The 18,864-nt window shown below is 51.7% G+C and overlaps 3 protein-coding genes across 3 annotated transcripts; 1 reads left to right on the top strand and 2 right to left on the bottom strand.

Moving 5' to 3' along the window:
- Positions 1-1,102: 1,102 nt before the first annotated feature.
- On the top strand, positions 1,103-4,591 carry JN550_010069 (uncharacterized protein; the record flags this gene model as incomplete). The annotated part of the gene is made up of 11 exons (XM_049308283.1): positions 1,103-1,990; positions 2,056-2,212; positions 2,262-2,386; positions 2,443-2,636; positions 2,690-2,955; positions 3,003-3,128; positions 3,187-3,293; positions 3,350-3,784; positions 3,854-3,979; positions 4,050-4,146; positions 4,203-4,591. The coding sequence occupies 11 exons, from the start codon at positions 1,103-1,105 to the stop codon at positions 4,589-4,591; spliced, it is 2,910 nt and encodes a 969-aa protein (XP_049167997.1).
- A 450-nt stretch (positions 4,592-5,041) lies between these two features.
- JN550_010068 (uncharacterized protein) lies at positions 5,042-6,034 on the bottom strand (the record flags this gene model as incomplete). The annotated part of the gene is made up of 1 exon (XM_049308282.1): positions 5,042-6,034. The coding sequence occupies one exon, from the start codon at positions 6,032-6,034 to the stop codon at positions 5,042-5,044; it is 993 nt and encodes a 330-aa protein (XP_049167996.1).
- A 1,490-nt stretch (positions 6,035-7,524) lies between these two features.
- On the bottom strand, positions 7,525-9,375 carry JN550_010067 (uncharacterized protein; the record flags this gene model as incomplete). The annotated part of the gene is made up of 4 exons (XM_049308280.1): positions 7,525-7,560; positions 7,715-8,416; positions 8,470-8,879; positions 9,111-9,375. The coding sequence occupies 4 exons, from the start codon at positions 9,373-9,375 to the stop codon at positions 7,525-7,527; spliced, it is 1,413 nt and encodes a 470-aa protein (XP_049167995.1).
- Positions 9,376-18,864: the final 9,489 nt, after the last annotated feature.

Raw genomic sequence — 18,864 nt, 5'->3', positions numbered from 1 at the left:
GCTCATACATTCCAAGACTGTGACTGTGTGAGCTAAGCACCATAGGTAAAAAGTCGGCTTTCTTTTTTTTTTTTTTTTTTGGGAGGGGGGGGGGGGGGATAAAATCTTGCGCGGCTCGGGTGTGATCACCTCGTATTCGCTGAAATGTTGTTCGCATCTTGGTCCACTTGAGGTTCATGGTTTCTTACATTATGCTTTCGGCTTCGTCGGAAAGGGCTTAATGAAACTATTGTTAAATACAATTCTTTTGCCGTCTTGATCAGCCAGATGTTCAATTCCAGTTCTAATATCGCCCACACCTTGTTAAAGAGCAGCCAGGATGCCTAGTCGTTAGGCTCAAACTTCACGCCATGTCCGGAGCTTAGCAGATGTCCACTTCAGCGCCGCATGCGGTGGCTCCCTTTTCGGGACCGAAGTTGCTCATAATCAGCAGCGTCAAGGCATATAAGTAAGCCTTTAAACCGCATCGCTGGATGAGTACTTGGGTGGGTGATCACTAGCGAATGCCCAGTGTTGTATATTTCTGTATTTTTGGAGCTGTTTCGGCAATTTTTGAGCTCATTTTCCATATCCGGACCTGTTATACCAGAAGTGATGCTCTATTTTAGGAATTATGCTGAGGCTGATCTTTGACTTCATTCTTTTTTTCCCCAGCCGACTTCATTCGTGTCACCGTGGCTGCTGCTAGTAATCAATTGTCTCACGACACCAAACGCATTGTGCAACAGCCCTTCGGAAAGAACAGTCACTGAACCAATTTTATTGGCTACGATCTGGTGGTCTCAGTACCGAATACCACCTTGATTGGTTGAGGCAGATTAATGCTACGCTGACTGCAGCCCCCATGATGGCTGGTGCGGGGGCCAAAACGAGGCTCTATAGTTCATCAGAGCCGCAGCAGACATGGTCTGCACGGAGTTGGTGACCGACAGATTGGAATTGACCTCTTTTTTTGGGGGGGGGGGGGGGGGGGGGCTGGTGGCGTGGCGTATGCATGTCGCCAATGTGACTTCGGTTTCCTACAAAAGGGGTCATGGCAGCTCTGGTATTTGCTCTCAAGGTTCCGTAATCAGTAGTAGTATCCCATTGGAAAGAGGGAGAAATGTCAGAATATCCGTTGTCGTCAGGGGACGACCTACTCAGCCATGATAGGGTGATTGATCCGAGCTACATCAAAGCTGGCAGTACTGAGTCCCAGTACTCAGCGCAGCCATGGAACCACTGCGAAAATGCTTTGCAATCATACCTGAGTCTCAGGTTTTCGGCAAGGCAGAACTTTCTTGACCAACTCAAGGGAATTTCTGGGGAGGGCTACCAACGCACAATTCGCGAAATTCGACGGATCGATGAACACCGCAACAAGTTTCTGAGCTATTCAAACAAGCAAGATCTCATCAATAGCCTCCGCGACGCCCATTCTAAATGGAAGAAGACAGTATTCAATGCTTCTGAACTTGAGGAAATCAGCCGCGAACGTAAGAAGCGATTGAAGCAATTGGAGAATGCTTCGACAAGGAAGGTTGCAACTAACTCGCAGAAGGCGCTGTATATGAATCACACGAAAATACTACGCAATTGGGACGCAAAACATCTCGAGAGTCTCAAGCAGACTGTTGGAAGGTATGGTCGAGACAGTCCAGTCTCAAATGGCCTGCGCCCAAACCAAAGCGCTTCAGTACCCACACAGGACCCATCTGGACCTGGTGCCGAAGAACGTCCCTTGCAGGACGCAGAGGAAGAACTACAACGCGCTTCTGATTCATACTATGGGCTTAAAGCCGGAGCAATGTACTTCACGAAAGGTTCTGACGGAACTCTGAGAGGGATTGATTCTAACAATGGAAACTACCGAGGATCAAAGTTTCCCGACCAAAAGATAGCAATGGAGACTATCTTGGACGGCGCAGATGATAATCCCCTTTCGGAAGAGTGTCCAAAGGATACAATACGATACTTCCATATTCCTAGTAACAACATGGAATGGATTGAGGTGAGATTCACCAGATATTGAGGCTCAGTTCGGCAACTCATAACTGACCCATGACAAACGGTCAGAAAGCCATTAAGCAGCACTACGGCAATCAGCTCACTGCGCCAAACGATTGTACGAGACTCTTGGCCAGAGAGCACTGGCTTGGCCAAATGCATGGCGGTGGAACAGCGCCGGTACACTCAAGACATATGAGATCGAAATGCCTACTGATTCCCCGAGGTGCGCAACCAGTCTAAAGTCGTTGCCGTTGTTACTGACTCATGATCAGAAGCAGAACCAAATCACCCAACGAGTCAGTCATCAGGCAGTATACCGACCAGTTCCAATCCAGAGAGCGCTCATGAGCCTCAATCTGCTGCAGTCAGTCTTGCAGGGAATAACGTTGCGATATTCGTACGTTCACGAGCACGACTGGTCTAACAGTAGTTCACTTACTAATGATCCTCTAGTTGCCATATTTGCACTGGGAGATGAGCAGTCGCCGTGCGCAAATGGTCAATGTAGTAAACGAAGCGATAAGTGCCAATTCTATCTCGAGCAGCAAGAAGCTCCGTTTGATACATACTGTCTCCGACGTCTGGAAGAAGAATAAGACATCGAAAAAGGTAGTCAACAGCAAGAACAAAGAGCCACCGCTACGAAGGTAGGTAGTTGTTCACTAGTACCAGTTGACCTTCTTACAATTTATCATGGTAGAATGTATCTGGGGCAGTATTTATTGGCACTAGCCCGTTTGGCAGAGGAGATGGACTATGAAGCGCATGAGAGGTTGCTGAGGGATAATGTCGATAAAGACCCGCCTCTGCACATCCGTCGCACACTTGATCAATATTATTTTCTTACTTTGGAAAACACCTCTGAGAGAGACAAAGATCAAGTTGTGTATCGAGGAACTAAGCCGCGTGACTCTCCCACACGGGTCGTTATGGTCGATCAATTATGGCTATGGATCTTGAATGACAGTAAGCATATATCCGTCCGATGATAATACTCGCACTGATTTATCCAGATACAATCATCACGTCATTCCCCAGACGGTGGGGAAGAAACAAGCCTGATGCATCGGGTGTTCACAAAAGCTTGAGAGTGCGACTCCGCAAAGGAACAGAGGAGATCAGGTCCATCCACCACCTTGGTAAGTCTGACAATTACACCTCAATCAGAATCAAGCTGACCAAGTTGGTAATTGGCAGCTATGATAATCGTAGATCAATGTTCTCGTGTTTTCTTTGATCGCACTCGGCCCCTAGATCAGCGCCCAGAGGTTATGGACTTGTTCGCTGAAGCTATTGGCACTGTGGTACGTGAATCGCGAAGAATCAGATGATGTTTACAGTTGTTGTTAACCATTCGCAGACCGAAAAAACGAGAATCGCGTACGATCATTTCTGGAGAGCTATCGCTCAAGCCTCACACAAGGTGCCAATGGTGATTAACCCTGAGGGAATACTCCTGAAGGAAGCCCAAGATATCACCGAGGAGCTTATGATTATGAAGCGAGTGTATTCAGAGCAGCTTAAAGTCATGAAAGACTTCGAGCGGCATCTTTCCCACCCCCATGGACGGCAGCCAACAACTTCAGGATATACACTCGTGCCAAACGAGCTCTTATTTAACTCCGCTGACCAGCTAGTGCGTGATCTTAACAGCGTGGAATCCAAGATCTCCAACTTCGAAGGGCAAGGACGTAAAGAATCTGTGTATGAAGCTCGTGACCTAGTCGAATTGCTACTCGCCCGCCGGGATGAGATTCAGGATTTAGAAGAAGCAGCACTAAGGGCATGCAAACAGGTGCGTGCCTTGCGAATGCAAACATAACAATGTGGCCGACTAACGACGGTAATTTACTACAGCTTGAAGGCGCTTCTTTCTCTGAAACAACAGCAAGCATCGATCGTCGACGCGAGAGCAGCTCTCGACACAGCACACCAGACCTACCAGCAGGGTCGCACAATTCAAGCTTTCACCATCGTAACCATTGTATTTGTAAGTGATTCGTGCACCCAGGTTTCATATCTGGTGAGATACCGCCACTTATGACTTATGAACGTCACAGCTTCCCTTAAGTTTCATTGCAGCATTCTTCGGTATGAACAACCAGGAGATTAACGAGTCGCACTGGATGAGTCTCTGGGCACAGATCAAGTGGTTGTGTAAGTTCGATCTAATCGGCAATCATTAGAGGAAAGACTAACAGACGCAACCGAAGTCGGAGGGACAGCGGTGGTTATCTTCATCTCACTGTCGCTTGCCTTCGGTGCCTGGTTCCATGCCCTGAGCGCGTGGATCAAGGCTGCTCTACGTCTTTGTTTCGACGTTACGTGGGCGCTCCTCTCTGATCGGACCAAGATGATAAGGCTTTACGATTGGTGGAGAGCCAGCTTGTTCAACAGTAACAATATTGATCGTAGTCGTGAGCGCTTACTAGCACGAATTGACAAAAAGCGACGAGAGAGGCTGGCATGGCAGGAGGAAGCTGGTATGAGTTTGGTTTCGCAGAGAGGCGAGGTGGATAGGGGTAATCAGGAGGTTCCGGATACCAGATTACCTCAGCAACTTAATGGAAGAGCGAGTGGGACAACGGACAACATCGTGTAGTCAAGTACAAGAATGATAAAGCAACCTCTATAATATACAATCGAGTACGTGTTGTCTGGAGCCATACCCAAGTTTTTCTTCTCAATATTTGCCAAGATGACAGTGACATTAATTTCTCCGAAAGTCATTGTCCACTCATCCATGTAGGACCGACTCCATCTAGAACTTCAGACAATCACTCTGACCCGCTGTGAGGTGAAAGATCAAATCTTCCACAGACCGGGCGATGGCTGGCACAGGTATGATACGTTGAGCATTATGATAGTCGGCATTGAACCAGCTCATTTTACCAGGGTAGAGGCATAAGTTTCGTGTAAGGAAATTAAGGCTTGGTGCGCCTTCTATTCGTGAATGTGTCTATCTCATCTTCCCTCATTATGCGGTGATCCAACGGCCGCAGGTTCATACAACAAATCAAACTTTTTGGGTATCTACATGCAGTCTTCCACTTTACTCCATCTCGACGTCCTCATCCTCATCCTCATCATCCTCGTCATCAATCTCAAGGTCGCTGTCAATGGAGTCGGCCAGGAAATAGTCAATAGCGTTGGGCCAGATATCGTCGGCAATAGAGACGGCGACGTCGTGGCCAGGGGGGAAGGTCTCAACGTCCTCCTCGGCGAAGTCGAGCTCGTCAAAGTCCTCATCCTCATCCTCTTCCTCCTCGTCCTTGCCAGCAAGGGCGGCGGCACGTCGGGCCTTGACCTCGGCGCGAGCCTCAGCGTTCTCCTGGGCACTAGTCCAGCGGCCGCGGTAGGAGAAGAAGTTGAAGAAGCTGATGGCGCCGTTGACCTTCTCACCCAACAACTTGACGACGTTCTTGTACTCAGGGAGCTCCTTGGCGGCAGCGTCACGAGCCTTGCGGGCATCGCCGGCGAGAGCGCCGTCGAGCTGCTGGCTAGCATTCTGCTTCTGGGTAGCCCACAGAGCGTAGGCAGCGTCGGTAAGACCCTCGGTCAAATCCTTGCCAGCCTTCCAGTTGATCTTGATGGGCTCAGAGACCAGACCGGCAGAGCGGTCCTTGCCGTGGCGGTAGTACAGAGTCTTGGACAGGACGCTGTCAGAGAACCACTCGTTCTCCTTGAAGTGGAAGTTGATGGTGACGCTGCGGGGCTCGCCGAACTTGTCCAGACCAAGGTCAGTGGGCTTAGCACCCGAGGGGATCTCAGGGCGCAGGACCTCGACGGTGGTGAGGGCCTTGGCGAAAACCTCAGAGTCCGAGGGGGTGATGGCGGCCTCGAGCTCAGCAGCAGCGTTGTCGAAGACAACAGCCCAGAAGCCGGGGATCTTGGCAATGGTGCTCTGGCGCTGAGCGAGGATGGGAGCGTTCATGAGGTGCTGCTTGGCAGTGATCTCAGTGTCCACATCCGAGAGGTGGGCATCGAGGAGCTGGAGCTCCTTGATGGCCTGGGGGTCGATCACAACAGACTCTTCGGCAGACATTCTGGCTGATGTTTGGTTGAAGCGTGTATGTGGTAGAAGAGAGAGTGGCTTGTGTTGTTGCAATGGCAGAGAGAAGGGAGAGGCAGAGCACAGCAAGAGCGTTGAGTGAGCGTTCGTCAAATTTAAATATTGATTTGGCGTTGCCCAGTCACTAGCATCCACGATTGTCAATTAGTGACCGCCCTTTGCCTAGCCGACGTCTTTAATGAGAGCCCGTCGTGCTAGTCTGGAGCAGAGAGAAAAAAAATTCTTGCAAAGCGGAGCCTGCCCAAGCCGGAGGACGAATGGATCTGCGGCATGTGGCAATTGCCCCCCTGCACACCACGTAAAAAGAGGGGTATTTGATTGGGTATGCAAAATTGGGCAATCCGCCTTTGCCCTCCGCAGCAAGAGTCATCGCGGAGTAATTGTCAACAATGACGAGCGAACGCTGCACGACATAGTTGCTGCCAGCATTTCTCGACGTGATTCCAGAGCTGGCGCGGGGCCGGCCCGGTGGATCCCCTTCTACGCCGGCACCGTGTGGGTCTTTATTTGGGACCGGACCCAGGACCCTGATTTTGAAATGAGAAACGCCCGCCCAGGCGCAAATGACTTCCTTATGCGATCTGTTTCTAGAATCCCCTCGAGATTCTTCCCCTCTTGATGATTGATGTCGGGTACCCGCTTGACTGGCTATGTGTTCCCCAGGGACGTCATTGTCATCGCCCCCTCGAACGGCCGCCCTGTCGTCATAGGATCAATAACACATTAGCGCCTTTCAGTGTACTTAGATGGGAGTACACAAGGCAGACTAAACGCAGAGTCTGCCAATGCGTGGAGGAGTAAATCTTCAACGGGACTGTGGAAGGCTCCACACGCGCGACACTTCGGAGCATGCCTTGTTTGCTTGTTTACACGTTCTCGCCATTCCAAAGAGCGGATACCAAGACGTGTCAAGGTTGATTTAGTCATAATGACCCACTCTTTAGTTCTGCAGGGTTGAGTATGCGATGTCCATTCTGAGCTATCATCGTTGCCGCAGCAACATCTATGGTCAGGAAGTCTGTAACTGCATGCTCGCTGGTTGGGCCTTGCATTCCAGCCTATTGGACCTTTGGGCTGCACACTTATACAGCAGCTCATGATGCCGCTAATGCTGCCCGCCCAATTCTTCGGTAGAACACGATCTGAAGCATTGGCAGTTTGTCCATGATCAAGGATTGTAGAATTCGCTCGAGCCCATATGTCTAATGGCGCGTACAAGACCTCAAGAAGATGACATGCCATTAAATTTTTAGCCCTATTACCCTATCTGTCAATGCTGAGGAAGTGCCCCCAGGACCTAAGATAGCTCCTTATTAAATGCTGGCTGAATTCCGAACTATCGTCTTTGGCATCTGCTTACCATCGCTTCTATTATCGTGTACAGTTGTGACACTTGCCACATGTTCGGAACACGAGCAGGATGCCAATGAGCCGCGTACTGAATTTGATAGTCGATGATGTAACTATGCCATTTTGGCCTTTGCAAAGTCTCCAATTATCTGGGTTTTTGTATTTGGATGAGCTGTGATGTGTTATGTGAGTTGAAAGGAGAGCGACGTCTATGAGCGGACGATTCTGACAGTTGATCATGGTCGAGGGTTCCGTTTTTGTGGTTGTCTAACACGATGTGCGAGGTATAAAACGTGCCCTTACCCCAGTCATCGTAGCCAAGAAATAAAACGGAATATCTCGGTCATCTGGCCTTTCCACTCTGATATCAAAGTCTTTCATCAACCTGGCGAATGCTTTGCTGCAAATCAGCTGCGCCAGATGCTGCCCAGGACACCGCCGGTTTGCTCCTCCCCATGTTAAGGCAGCATGATCCAGATTTACATGCGCCTCAGGCGAACCTAGCCAACGATCTGGGTTGAATGAACCCGCGTTTTCTCCGAATACTGCCGTGTTATGGTGATAAGCCGTGGGGTTGCAACCAACGGTCGTTCCCGGGGGAAAATAGTATCCATGCAAATTGAGCCCTGTCCACGGCACTGCCCGCATCAGCGACATGGAAATTACTGGGTATAATCTCTGCGACTCCTTTATACAAGCCTGTGTGTACTTCAGCAGCTTCGTATTATCAAAAAGTGTGGGATTGGTGGCATCAATCAATTCCTTTTTGATCTCGCTCTGGGTTCGGGAGTCTGTGCACGAAAGGGCCAACGCCGCAGTCATGACTGCGCCTATAGTATCGTGGCCAGCTGTAAAGTTTTGGAACAACATGCCCACATGATCCGCTCTGGTGAATTCGGACTTCTTCAGTCGCATGTAGAATATATCGTCGCAGATATCTCCCTCGGGTCTTCGGCCCTGTGGCGAGCCTTCTCTGAGTCTTCTGTTGATTATCTCGCCAATAACCTAGAATAATTAGTATCACTGTACTCTATCGTTGTTGCCGGGAAGAAACATACGCGCCAATGACCATCACCACCTGGCCCGAGCAAGGGCACCAATCCAGCCAACACCGGAAACAGGTACTTCAACGGAGAGACGAGCCCCCCGACCATAACGATTGGGCTAAACAAACCAAGCACACTACAAGCTTTCCATGTAGTGCAGGTGCCAGAGAGCATTCCCTCATCTGACCCTGCCTCGATCTGGCCAGGACTCCAATCCAAGACCACACTGCCGAGCGTTTCGAGGGCTAGAATATGCATCCACTCTGCCAGGTCAACTTCTACCTTGCCATTGAAGGTTTTCAGTTTTCCCACGAATCTGTCAAGAACCGCGTCTACTACTGCCTCATACTTCTTCACGTTGGCGATGGAATAGACTGGACCGAGGCTCCGTCTCTGGAAGCGATAGCGCTCTTTGTTTGTCTCTGTGAAGAGGTCCAGTAAATTGCCAAACCGGAAATTGAGTTTCCAGTCGAAGCTCCATGACTCCAGTTTGGTTATCACTTTCTATTTAGCAGCCATTCGTAGATATAATGCGACGCAATACTCACAATACCAGTTAGCTTTCTCATAGAGAGAACCAGCAGCTATAGACCCCATGGCTTATCAGCCAAGTCTTTTAAGAGCGCCTGAAATGGGAGGGAGGAATATCGCACCATAAATGACATCCACGGCTTCTTTCGAGTCAAACCAGACCTCATTGGGGCCGACCCGAACAACTGGACCGTACGTCTTGTGTAAGGTCTTGGCTAGTTCACGCATGTGGCCATTGCGTACATGATGCGCTTGCCAGAAGCTGGTGACCGCGGCTATACCGGGACCTGGTATCCTGGCCAAAGGATGGAGTGTGACACGATAGAATGCGACTGCAAGCGACAGAGCCACGACGGCCAAGACGCTCAACAGCACTAGTGAGGGCATATCCAGTTTCGAGACTCATAAAGTAGACGGCATAAGCTCCAGGGCTTCGATATATTAAGGTAGTCGGCCACACATAGACATATGTGCCATGTGAATTGCTGACACATTTTTTGGCCATGACAGCAAGCCGGCTAGTGCTGCGATGGGGCTGACACCTGGTGGCCTGACAGGCACCCGTGCCAAGCTCCGTTTCGTTATCATTGGTAAGACAGCATGCAGTACAAATGTCTACACGTAGATGTTCCTCTAAGGCTACATGTATTGAATTTGCTGCTAGCACCTGATATCAAACGTTTTGCTCAGATACGGGGCGAAACGGTTTGAGGCCATACCACGTCATACGTATGTTGAAAGGGGAGTGTTGAATGCATACGATTTACACAAGAAGGATCCAGATTGATTGACACTAAACAGCTTATGTGATGCATCCCACAGGGAATGCAAAGTGGGATTCCTCACGACAGGCTACGGGAAACGCTGACGACGACGCTCCTATAACATCTGGAGCACGTAGAGATCTATCTCATGTGGACAGCAGTTTGCATTGGGTGCTAGCAGTATTTAAAGGAACCGGCAAACACCAGCGATAGATGCAGGGAGTGAGGACAGTCGGCCAAGACTAGCGATGATGTATGTATCCCCAGGTGTCACTATGGTAGTCCTTGACGTCCCGGAAGCTGGGTGATGGAAGGCGGCGAGAAGCGGAAGACTGTCACGTAATGGTCCCAGTACCAAAAAAAGACGCACAACACGCCAAAAATGAGGACTTAGCATCTGCTGGTTTCGATCCAGCGTCCTCCGGGTGATCTCAATATGAGCCCGGCGCCTAAGAAATTATTAATATGAGGAGCGACAGACACTTGTACGTTCGAGATGAACTCACGCTTCCGCTGCGCCAAGATGCTTAGCAATCCGTTAAACGGATGGAAGAAGTGGCTACTTGTTGGGGGCTATAGCTAAGACAGTAGAGCAGAGGAGCTGAAATTGTAGAGAATGAGTCACAAATGCATCATCGTGGCCGACCAACTTCATCAACTTGTCCGACGAGTTTCCGGGGTGGGGTTCACGATCAGTTAACTTGGGAACGAGTTGGGCGGAACTGACCCGCACTCCGGCGTCTGGGTTGAGTCCGCAGTAACCAGCGTGCTACCCCGGATGAACTCTGGAGTCAACCATGAGACCTCATTGGGTCAAGCGATTCAAGGTAAACGAGTATGAGAGCGAAGGATGGCAGCGCAATCCCTCAAGCACCCAGGAGACAAATATGACGATGCATGGAATCGTAAGCAGGGGATACAGATGCTCGTTGCCTGGCACGCTGGTCATCGCCTTGCTCGTAGTCTGGAAGTCGTCATCCCGGGAAAAGGCAGGATCCAGTGATAGATGCCGCCTGAGGGAGCCGAGACTTTCGGGTTTCTAGGCAACGGCATGATGAAGGAACAAATCACATATTACACCTAAGCTCAGACTGTGAACACTGAAGTCGCCACGGCGCTGTTACGAAGTGCCCATGATGGATTGCGAGACCGCAGACGTAATCTGCATAGCCCTTCGGACGTACGCAATGCCGATCTTGCAGAAAATAACGCCCAAGCGAGGGAGATAGGCTCAATTAGATGGGGAATGGAGACATTAGAAAGGCTCACTTGCCAATGCAGATAATGTTTTACGCTCGGCTGCTGTGGCTGATGAGAGGATTGCTTTCCGGCTGAGTGAGCAAGCAGGCAAGATTAGTAGCGCATGGTAAACTCAGCAAACGCCGCAGGCCTGCGCCCCCTGACTAACCTATCTTTGATTCTGCTGTACTCGGCTTCTCGTGGCTTCCGGCGCCCTGCACTCTTCGTCCGGTTGCTGCTGTTAGCACCAAACGCTGGCTGGCCGGGATCATGAACCCGGAAGACACGGCAGGGTGCGGTAGGTAGAAACACTGTTGCGCTTGGTTTAAAGCCTGCCCGACTCATGTTGGTGCAAGCAGTTGGGGGCAATTTGTCCGATAAGGCGACATCAAAATCATGGAACTGGAAATGACCTCACACATGATGGGATGAATCGATGGCAATGGGCCAATGCTTCCGATTAGTTACAACAAGCAAGCCAGGATCCCCAAAACGGACTTGCTGGGTGGTTTGGTTGTGATGGGCCTCGGATACGAAACTGATCTGGTAGAATGCGCAAGGACGGAGATTTGGTGGGCCGTTTCTCAGGGATATGTTTGCATATCTGAGCTTGCTGGCTTGTTGAACCGTCGGCGTGCTGGGATTTATGAAGCCTAGTTACCCGCCGAAATGGCACAGTGCAGATTTGAAACGGTTGGAAACGGGCTTCAGGGTTGTCTTCACATGGCAACGGAAGAGGGGAGTGTTATTAGAGCAACGGAACACTACGCACTAAGCCTCCTTGAGTAGTATGAACGGAATATGGTTCAGTGGACACTTGCTCATGGCAAGCCATACGGCGCCCAGTGAATATAGTGTTGTCATTGTTGAGCTTCATCTTTGGCCAGGCTGTCTGAAAACTTCTTCTCTGGCACCTACAGCCGACGTCTGGCACGTAGGGCTTGATGAACGTAAGTGATGATGAAAAAAAAATGGGCAGGAATTTGGACTGGTCTTCTCGCACCAGTGGCGCTTCCAGACTCATCCCCACTATTCTCATGTACTGAGTTTTCCAGCACCCCCACCAGCTAGCTATGAATTCAGTGTCGTCGCAATGGCACATGTGCATGGCCCGACGATTATCGTGATGAAGGAGTAAGGGCGGCGTGTGCGGGCTCGGGCTCCGTAGAAATCCTTGGATCGGCACGAATGATACACTTACGTTAGATACAGGAAGAAGGTGACGAATGCTGACTGTTGAGCCGCGGATCGCGGTCGCATCTGGGTACACTGCCTCCAGTACCAACTCCCCATGAGGTTGGTGTACTGGTTATGTAGCGGTGTTCCAAGCTCAAGTACGGAGCTGGCCTGCTGTCTGCTGATTGGAGGACCTTTTCTGTATAGGCTTAACTACGGGACCAAACGTCAATCGCATGTACTAGATGGGGCGATTGCTGCAACTCCCTCAAATGTCTATACAGGCTGTAGTTGCATACTTAGCTGCTTTAAAGCATCTTTCGTTGGGTATTCTGCAAACAAGCGGTCGACACCATTGAGTGGTTTCGTTCCAGTGTATCTGACAGCTGCCGGCGTGGCGGGCAGAGCGGAATCGTGTGGAATCTAGGTTGACGGCTGCTCCATGGCAAAGCAATACCGACTCAGTCACGAATCTTGACGATCCCATTTTCGGCACTCAATTGATGGCAACGACCTCTGGAGCTGAAGACCCTTCGGTTTTGTTGCTGTGGATATTATGTTCAGGTGGAAGCATTGAGTGAATAATAGTTATGTGCATGATATAGTCAATACCTGGCTGACTCGTTTCCCAACATGATGGGGCCGCAACATCTTGTTCAAGGTCCCAAGCAACCACGATTGCGTCTCGACCGCGCAGCGCGTGATTTGCACATGAGCTGCAGCTAGCAGCATGAGTAGCAAAGCAGACAGGAACATAGATATAAACATGTCGAGTGAAGGAGCAGACACTTGAGGCTGCGGAAAGACCGAAGACGTGGGAGAATGCGTGGTTCGAGATGACCCTTTTTGATGACTGTCTGTACACCGATACTTCATCAGGGGTCCTCGGTGCAACTACGCCTTGGTGACAGAAATCATGGGAGGAGGGAATTTGCGAGAATTGCCAACTTCGGTAAGCGAACTGACGGCTTCGGGCTAGGCGTACTGGGAAAGCAGGCAGCGCATAGGGATTTGCCGTGGCGAGACAAACCAAGTACAGCCAACATGCACTTATGTACAGGCTGCTGCGTCAATCAAGGGCCTGGTGGTGAACGTGAAGTCAGCCCGGAGGAACAGCCTGGGCCACTTGATCAAATGGATGGTAAGAAACGCAGTGTGTTCCCGTTGAGTTACAACCGGTGCCTCTTGCTCGTTTAACACCTCATTATTGAGGCGCGTCAGGGATGGGACAACGTCCGAAAAGGTGCGATGTTAAGTGCTTGCATGACATTTGTTCAAGGTGGGGGGAGACGCCCTAAAAGTACCCTCTCCCCGCCTGTCGCTTCTCGTGGTGCCACAGATCCCATCGGAGATGACAGCAACATCTCCCTAATGACCCTGGCTTTTGCCAGGCTGACCCTTTCCCACCGCCCATGCAGGAATCTGAGGATACACGAAGCAATAAACCCTGCCTGACTTGATTGTCGGGTAGACAACCTCGACCAGCAACGATTGCAACTGAAAAATAATACGGTAATTGGGATTGTTAAATCGCTAGTGCAGCTTGAGAGAGACCAAGGGTGAAGAGAAAGTCTCCTAGCAGGGGGTGCCCCTAGAAACCTCCACTCAGAATCTCAAACAAAGAGACCATCTCATGGCATACAAGGATCTCAGTCGCGATCCTACGCCGCAATAAAGAAGTGCTAGGTTTTCTCTAGCTCCTTAGGGGCCGGGTTTGGACGATAGAATCACCATTGAGTTGCCATTCGACTCGGAAATAAAGCCACTGGTCTGGCGGATCGATCTGGACCTAATTAACTTGGTGTACCACATTACAACCCCTTTGGCTTCGCTGAGTCTCATTGCCAAGGTGAATTGTCGTAACGATATACGGCAGTACATAGCTTGACCCTAGCCTGAAAACAATATTAGTTACATCTATAGTGATCAAGCTACTTGATAGATGGGGAGCGGCACGTACGGGATGGAAAGTAACCCCTTGGTTATGGGTCAGTCTCAGTGATATCGATTAACAGGGACAGCACATCCGCATACGTTTGGCTATGACTGCATTGCACACCTGCAACTGGGAGTCATCCCATAGTACCCTTCAGTATCGCAGCATGCTCTTTAGCATACCCATCGTCCCCTTAACGCACTGAGCCCCTTGGAGGCGTACCAGGGATGCAAAATACAAGGTGTAGGATCACGTAGTCGAGCTTTTAGGATAAGAACGGAGACTGAGCGGTGCGTTCGGACCGTGGCGAGTCAAATCTGGACCGTCATGGGCTGCTCAAACGCCGGTGATCCTACCGACCGGGTGGGCTGCGCTGTTAGGAAGCTCGCCTCCACAGGACTGGCTGCAGAAGTTCACAATCCGCCGTCAGCTAGGAAGTGATTGGCGGCCAGTCTGCAGAGGCCTTTACAGCCCGGAAAGTCAGCAGCCAGTTGCCGTCGAGGGAATTTGATTTCCTTTGGCCGGAATTAGGGCGTCATTTTTCAGGTCAACCTAGTGCCTGCGAGCCATCCCTGACGTCGTAATAGGACGTCGCAAGCCAAGTACCCGGACCCCTCCATCCGTCACATTTCCTTGCTCCTGAATACATCCGACACCAGGCCCATGGAATCTGACGGGTTACTAGAATGCGTCGTCGTGATTGGACCAGCGCCTGTGTCTGAGCTATCTAGTAGATGCAAGCGTGTAGGTTCTTCCTGTGCTAGCATGCATTGATCACTGACGCCCGATAGATGGCTGACACATCACACCGTCCTTCGATAGTGTCGCGGGTCTTCTGGCTGCAACATGTCACGGAATAGGATGCTTGGGTAGATTCTACAGCACTTCGTCACACCCCCTGGTCTCGTGTTCTGGAACTTGGAGTGATATCGTGACTCAATATCAGAGAGACACAAGCTCGGAAACGCTTCCTTGGAACTATTACAGCGTAGCTCGATGGCGGGGTTCACCCTATTCAAGTGCTCCCGTCTCATTGGAGGTCACAACGCAGAGGGCCCAACAGTGCTAGACCGATGCCGCCCTAGGAGCACGAGCCGTTGCAAGCATGACTACGAGTTACGCAGACATGGGCTGGCTATGCAAGTACCTGCTCTGGACCTGAAGTCCCGCAGCCTCATGTCAGGGATGGCTGTCATTCGGGAGGGGAAAGGATGAAGGATGGCGAATGAGCACTAATACTGTCTTCAATGGCCCAAAAACCAATTACGGACGCCCTCGGCGATCAGCACGTATGACATGCCCTTGCGCATCTTGACGCGTGCACGGCGTGGCTATTACTCTTAGACTAGGTATCAGGATGGCTTTGGCTCCGCTTGTGAACGCATTTTTTTCTTCTCTGCCCTCGAGGGAAGATCGTGTTTGACCGCAGCCCGCATTCAATCAGGCTACCTACCCCGCCCATCCGCCAACAAATGACATGTCGCCGTGGTTTCCTAATGGCCCGACGATACGTACCCCGCCTCCTTCGGAAATGTTGCAATCCCGTATCAATATCGGGTCTTGGTATAGTCCCCAGCTGAGCTCGCACACAGCAATGCGGGATTCCAGGAGGCACCCCACAGGTGATGGCTCAACCTGGTAGGTCTTGGATCATCTACCGTAGCATCTCGTGATCTGACCCTCGGCCATACGAGGCCCCCGTGGCCCCCTTTCCGTGTCTATTACGATGATGGACGTGGCCGATCAGTGAGTGCTTCCTCATCACCACAAGTCGTTGCGTGGTTTGGTCGCATTTGCGCCCCCAAGCGGCCCTGAGCTTATTACTGCTGCTACTCCGTCCGTTCAAATGTTCATTTGATGGGATTACGGCTTGCCTGCCTTTGCTCCACAGTACTTACTTTAATGCCGAAACTGTCTCGCCCCTACGGAGGGCCTAATGAAAACGAGATAGTAACACGCTGTTAGTGTGCCTCGAGACCACATGCATCATCAGCATAGGCTTTGCCTGTTTAAGTTCCACCCCATCAGTCAAATATTGGCTCACGCACACATTGGTCGTTGTCACCCCGAAGGACACGCCCCCTTAGACAAATGCCATTCTCGTCAAAACGCGGCCCCAACAAGAGTTGAGAGTGCAACAATCCTTCGGTCGGGAACTGCATGCATGTCTGTCTGGTGAACGACACCGTCAGCCTGCAGAGCATCTGCGATATCAGCCCAGCAATTCCAGAGACGGGTGCCGGACTCTGCATAAAGTGGCATAAGCAGCGGCCGACTGCCGAACGGAGCACTCCGTAGGGGCATCTTAGACTTTTGGCGGCAACAACTCTCCCCGTTTGCAGTGCCCCATCACGGGGCTTGTTGCAGAGACCAGCCTGCGGACTAACTACACGACGAACTGGGCGGCACCTAGGCAGGTAACCTGCTTCTCTGTGCCGCGGAAACGGGCTGCGCCCAGTGTCCAAGTCCGTAACACTGCTCCGTAATGAGTGTTGAGTCGGCTCGGTAAGTGTGCTAGGTAGGTATGTGCTGGGTGTGTGTGTTCCCCACAGGATCTGGAGCATCAATCACGGCGACGGCATCGGAAACCCTCTCCTGAGGGGTGGCATCTGATTCGATATGCCTTGGTTGATTGATTGAATTCGGCGCACGAGCCGTCAGAGCATCTTATGTTCCATCGAGCAGCAAAGCCAACATTGCGACCGGCAGAAACATCATTCCATCCTAACCGTGAATTCAATTTGCCCAGTTTCAAAACGCATGCTGCCTCAAGCCTCTCTGCTGCTCAAAGCCGACTGGTGCGTTCCACATTGCGGGACATGACTGCTTCAGCATTCGCCTAGCCCCAGCACCGTCGGTCACTATCGAAACGAGCGATAGCGGGAAACACTGCCCGCCGTGGGCGACCGGCCAGGCATGTACGTAGCGTATCCTTGGACTTGCATCCTGACGAGCCAGCCACCTTGGCCGCGATCCAAATGCTGGCTTGTCGGACGATGATCCTGATGACTTCTTTTCGCGAAAGAGACAAGCCGCCCCTGTTTTCCCCCCAGCCCACCAAACGCCAGCGCGCCAGCCCCGAGCGGGCGAACAGGAGCGAGCAATGGGCGGCAGATCCTGAATACAGTGCAGATGCAAGACGACAGATACGACCGCGCAGCCTGCTCATTCGCACGCACGCACGCACGCACACACGCACGCGCACACAGCAAGCACACACTCACACTCACACGCACACTCACACCCACACGTAGTTACATGCGCGAGCAAACAAACGCAGAAGTGGTAATTGGAACCTGGCCTGTCTGGGCCCTGGCGAACCAAGGCTTGTGTGCTGACGCTTGACTCTGCCACTCCCCCCACCGAGCCTGGCCGCGCGACTGGGTATAGGTAGCCACCTGAGCGCTGGGTTGGTAACTAGGGCGCGCACAGCTGCTTGTCTTTAGTGGGCTAGCCAGTGGGCTTTGTCCATCCACGCCCAGTCACAATTGATCCACGTTCCTGAACAGGGTAAGCGAGGAATCAGCTGGTGCAAAGTGTTGCAAGCATCAAGCGTCGACGGAGTGAGACCTCCACCGCAACACGACCAAAGCAACCGTCTGGACACCACACAACCTCCACCTGCAGCCATTGGAGCGAACCAGCGAAGGAAGCACGGCAAGGACTGCCTCCCGAAACGGGACTGCAATTTTTTTTTTCTTTCCGTCCTTCCCTTCGGCCTCGCCTTCTTTGACTGGACGGGAACGGAGCGCTAGCTATGTATGCGTCGATGATGACCTCCGGGACCATCCACAACACGCCGTGGGCCGTGGCCTGACTTTTGACTAGCAGAGCGCCTTGTCCAGGGCCACGGCACCAGTCTGGTGTTGGATGAACGCAGTGATCCATTCACAAGCGGAAAGCCTGTCTGGCTTGCAGGCTGTCTGACCGGCCTATCACCAGCGCGCCCGTCTATGTTGTAACTCCCGTGGTCTCCTCCTTTTTGACGCTCCTCCCGTCAACCAGTCGGTCAGTTAGTCCGGCATTGCACCAGCAACGAACGCAATTAGACGGCCGCAGCAGGCACGGGCAGTTCAGTAGGTATGTACATAATAAGTCAACTAGGTAGTTGCGGCAGGCAAGGTACATCGTGTGGCTAGGGCATGTACTGTGTATGTGTATTGTGGTAAGCCAGCAAGTCAGCAAGCCAGCAAGCAAGCAAAGCAAAGCTTCAGAGTTGTACGGGGCCTGGTCTCTCCTGCAAGCTCCGCGACGAGTACGTACAGTACTCATGTAACTCAACTAGCCAACCAACTCTGCCTGGTCCTTCGCCCGCCGCTCGTCACTCGTCCAGTCCACCGCCGGCGAGCTACTACACTACTGTACGTAGCACTGGGGCTGGCTGGCCTTGGTACCTGCTGCGCATTCTGGCATCCTGCTCTAATCTCACGCCCCCCGGTCTCCCAGCTGCCCAGGGTCGGGGTCTGGTTGGGGTCCCTGATCACTGATCAGGGTGCGTGCCACTCGCGGTGCTCAGGTTTTTCTCTCAGTGTCCCCCCCCCCCTGCTCCACTCTCACACGCCTCTCTTTGCTTGGGCGGTCCCACACCCGATCCAAGCCAATCCGAGCCCAGCCCATGTAGCCCATGTAGCCCATGTAGCCCATGTCGCCCTCACCAGGCCCAGCGGCCCTAGACATGGTCCATCAACACCAGTCTAAATCCGGCCGATACCTGGATATGCGTAGCTAATGAATGATTGTTGTATATTACTCGGAAAGCGC

Source organism: Neoarthrinium moseri (assembly GCF_022829205.1).
Source record: "Neoarthrinium moseri strain CBS 164.80 chromosome Unknown scaffold49_Wmoseri_CBS_16480, whole genome shotgun sequence".
NCBI lineage: Eukaryota > Fungi > Ascomycota > Sordariomycetes > Amphisphaeriales > Apiosporaceae > Neoarthrinium > Neoarthrinium moseri.
This window is presented reverse-complemented; position numbering and strand designations above follow the sequence as displayed.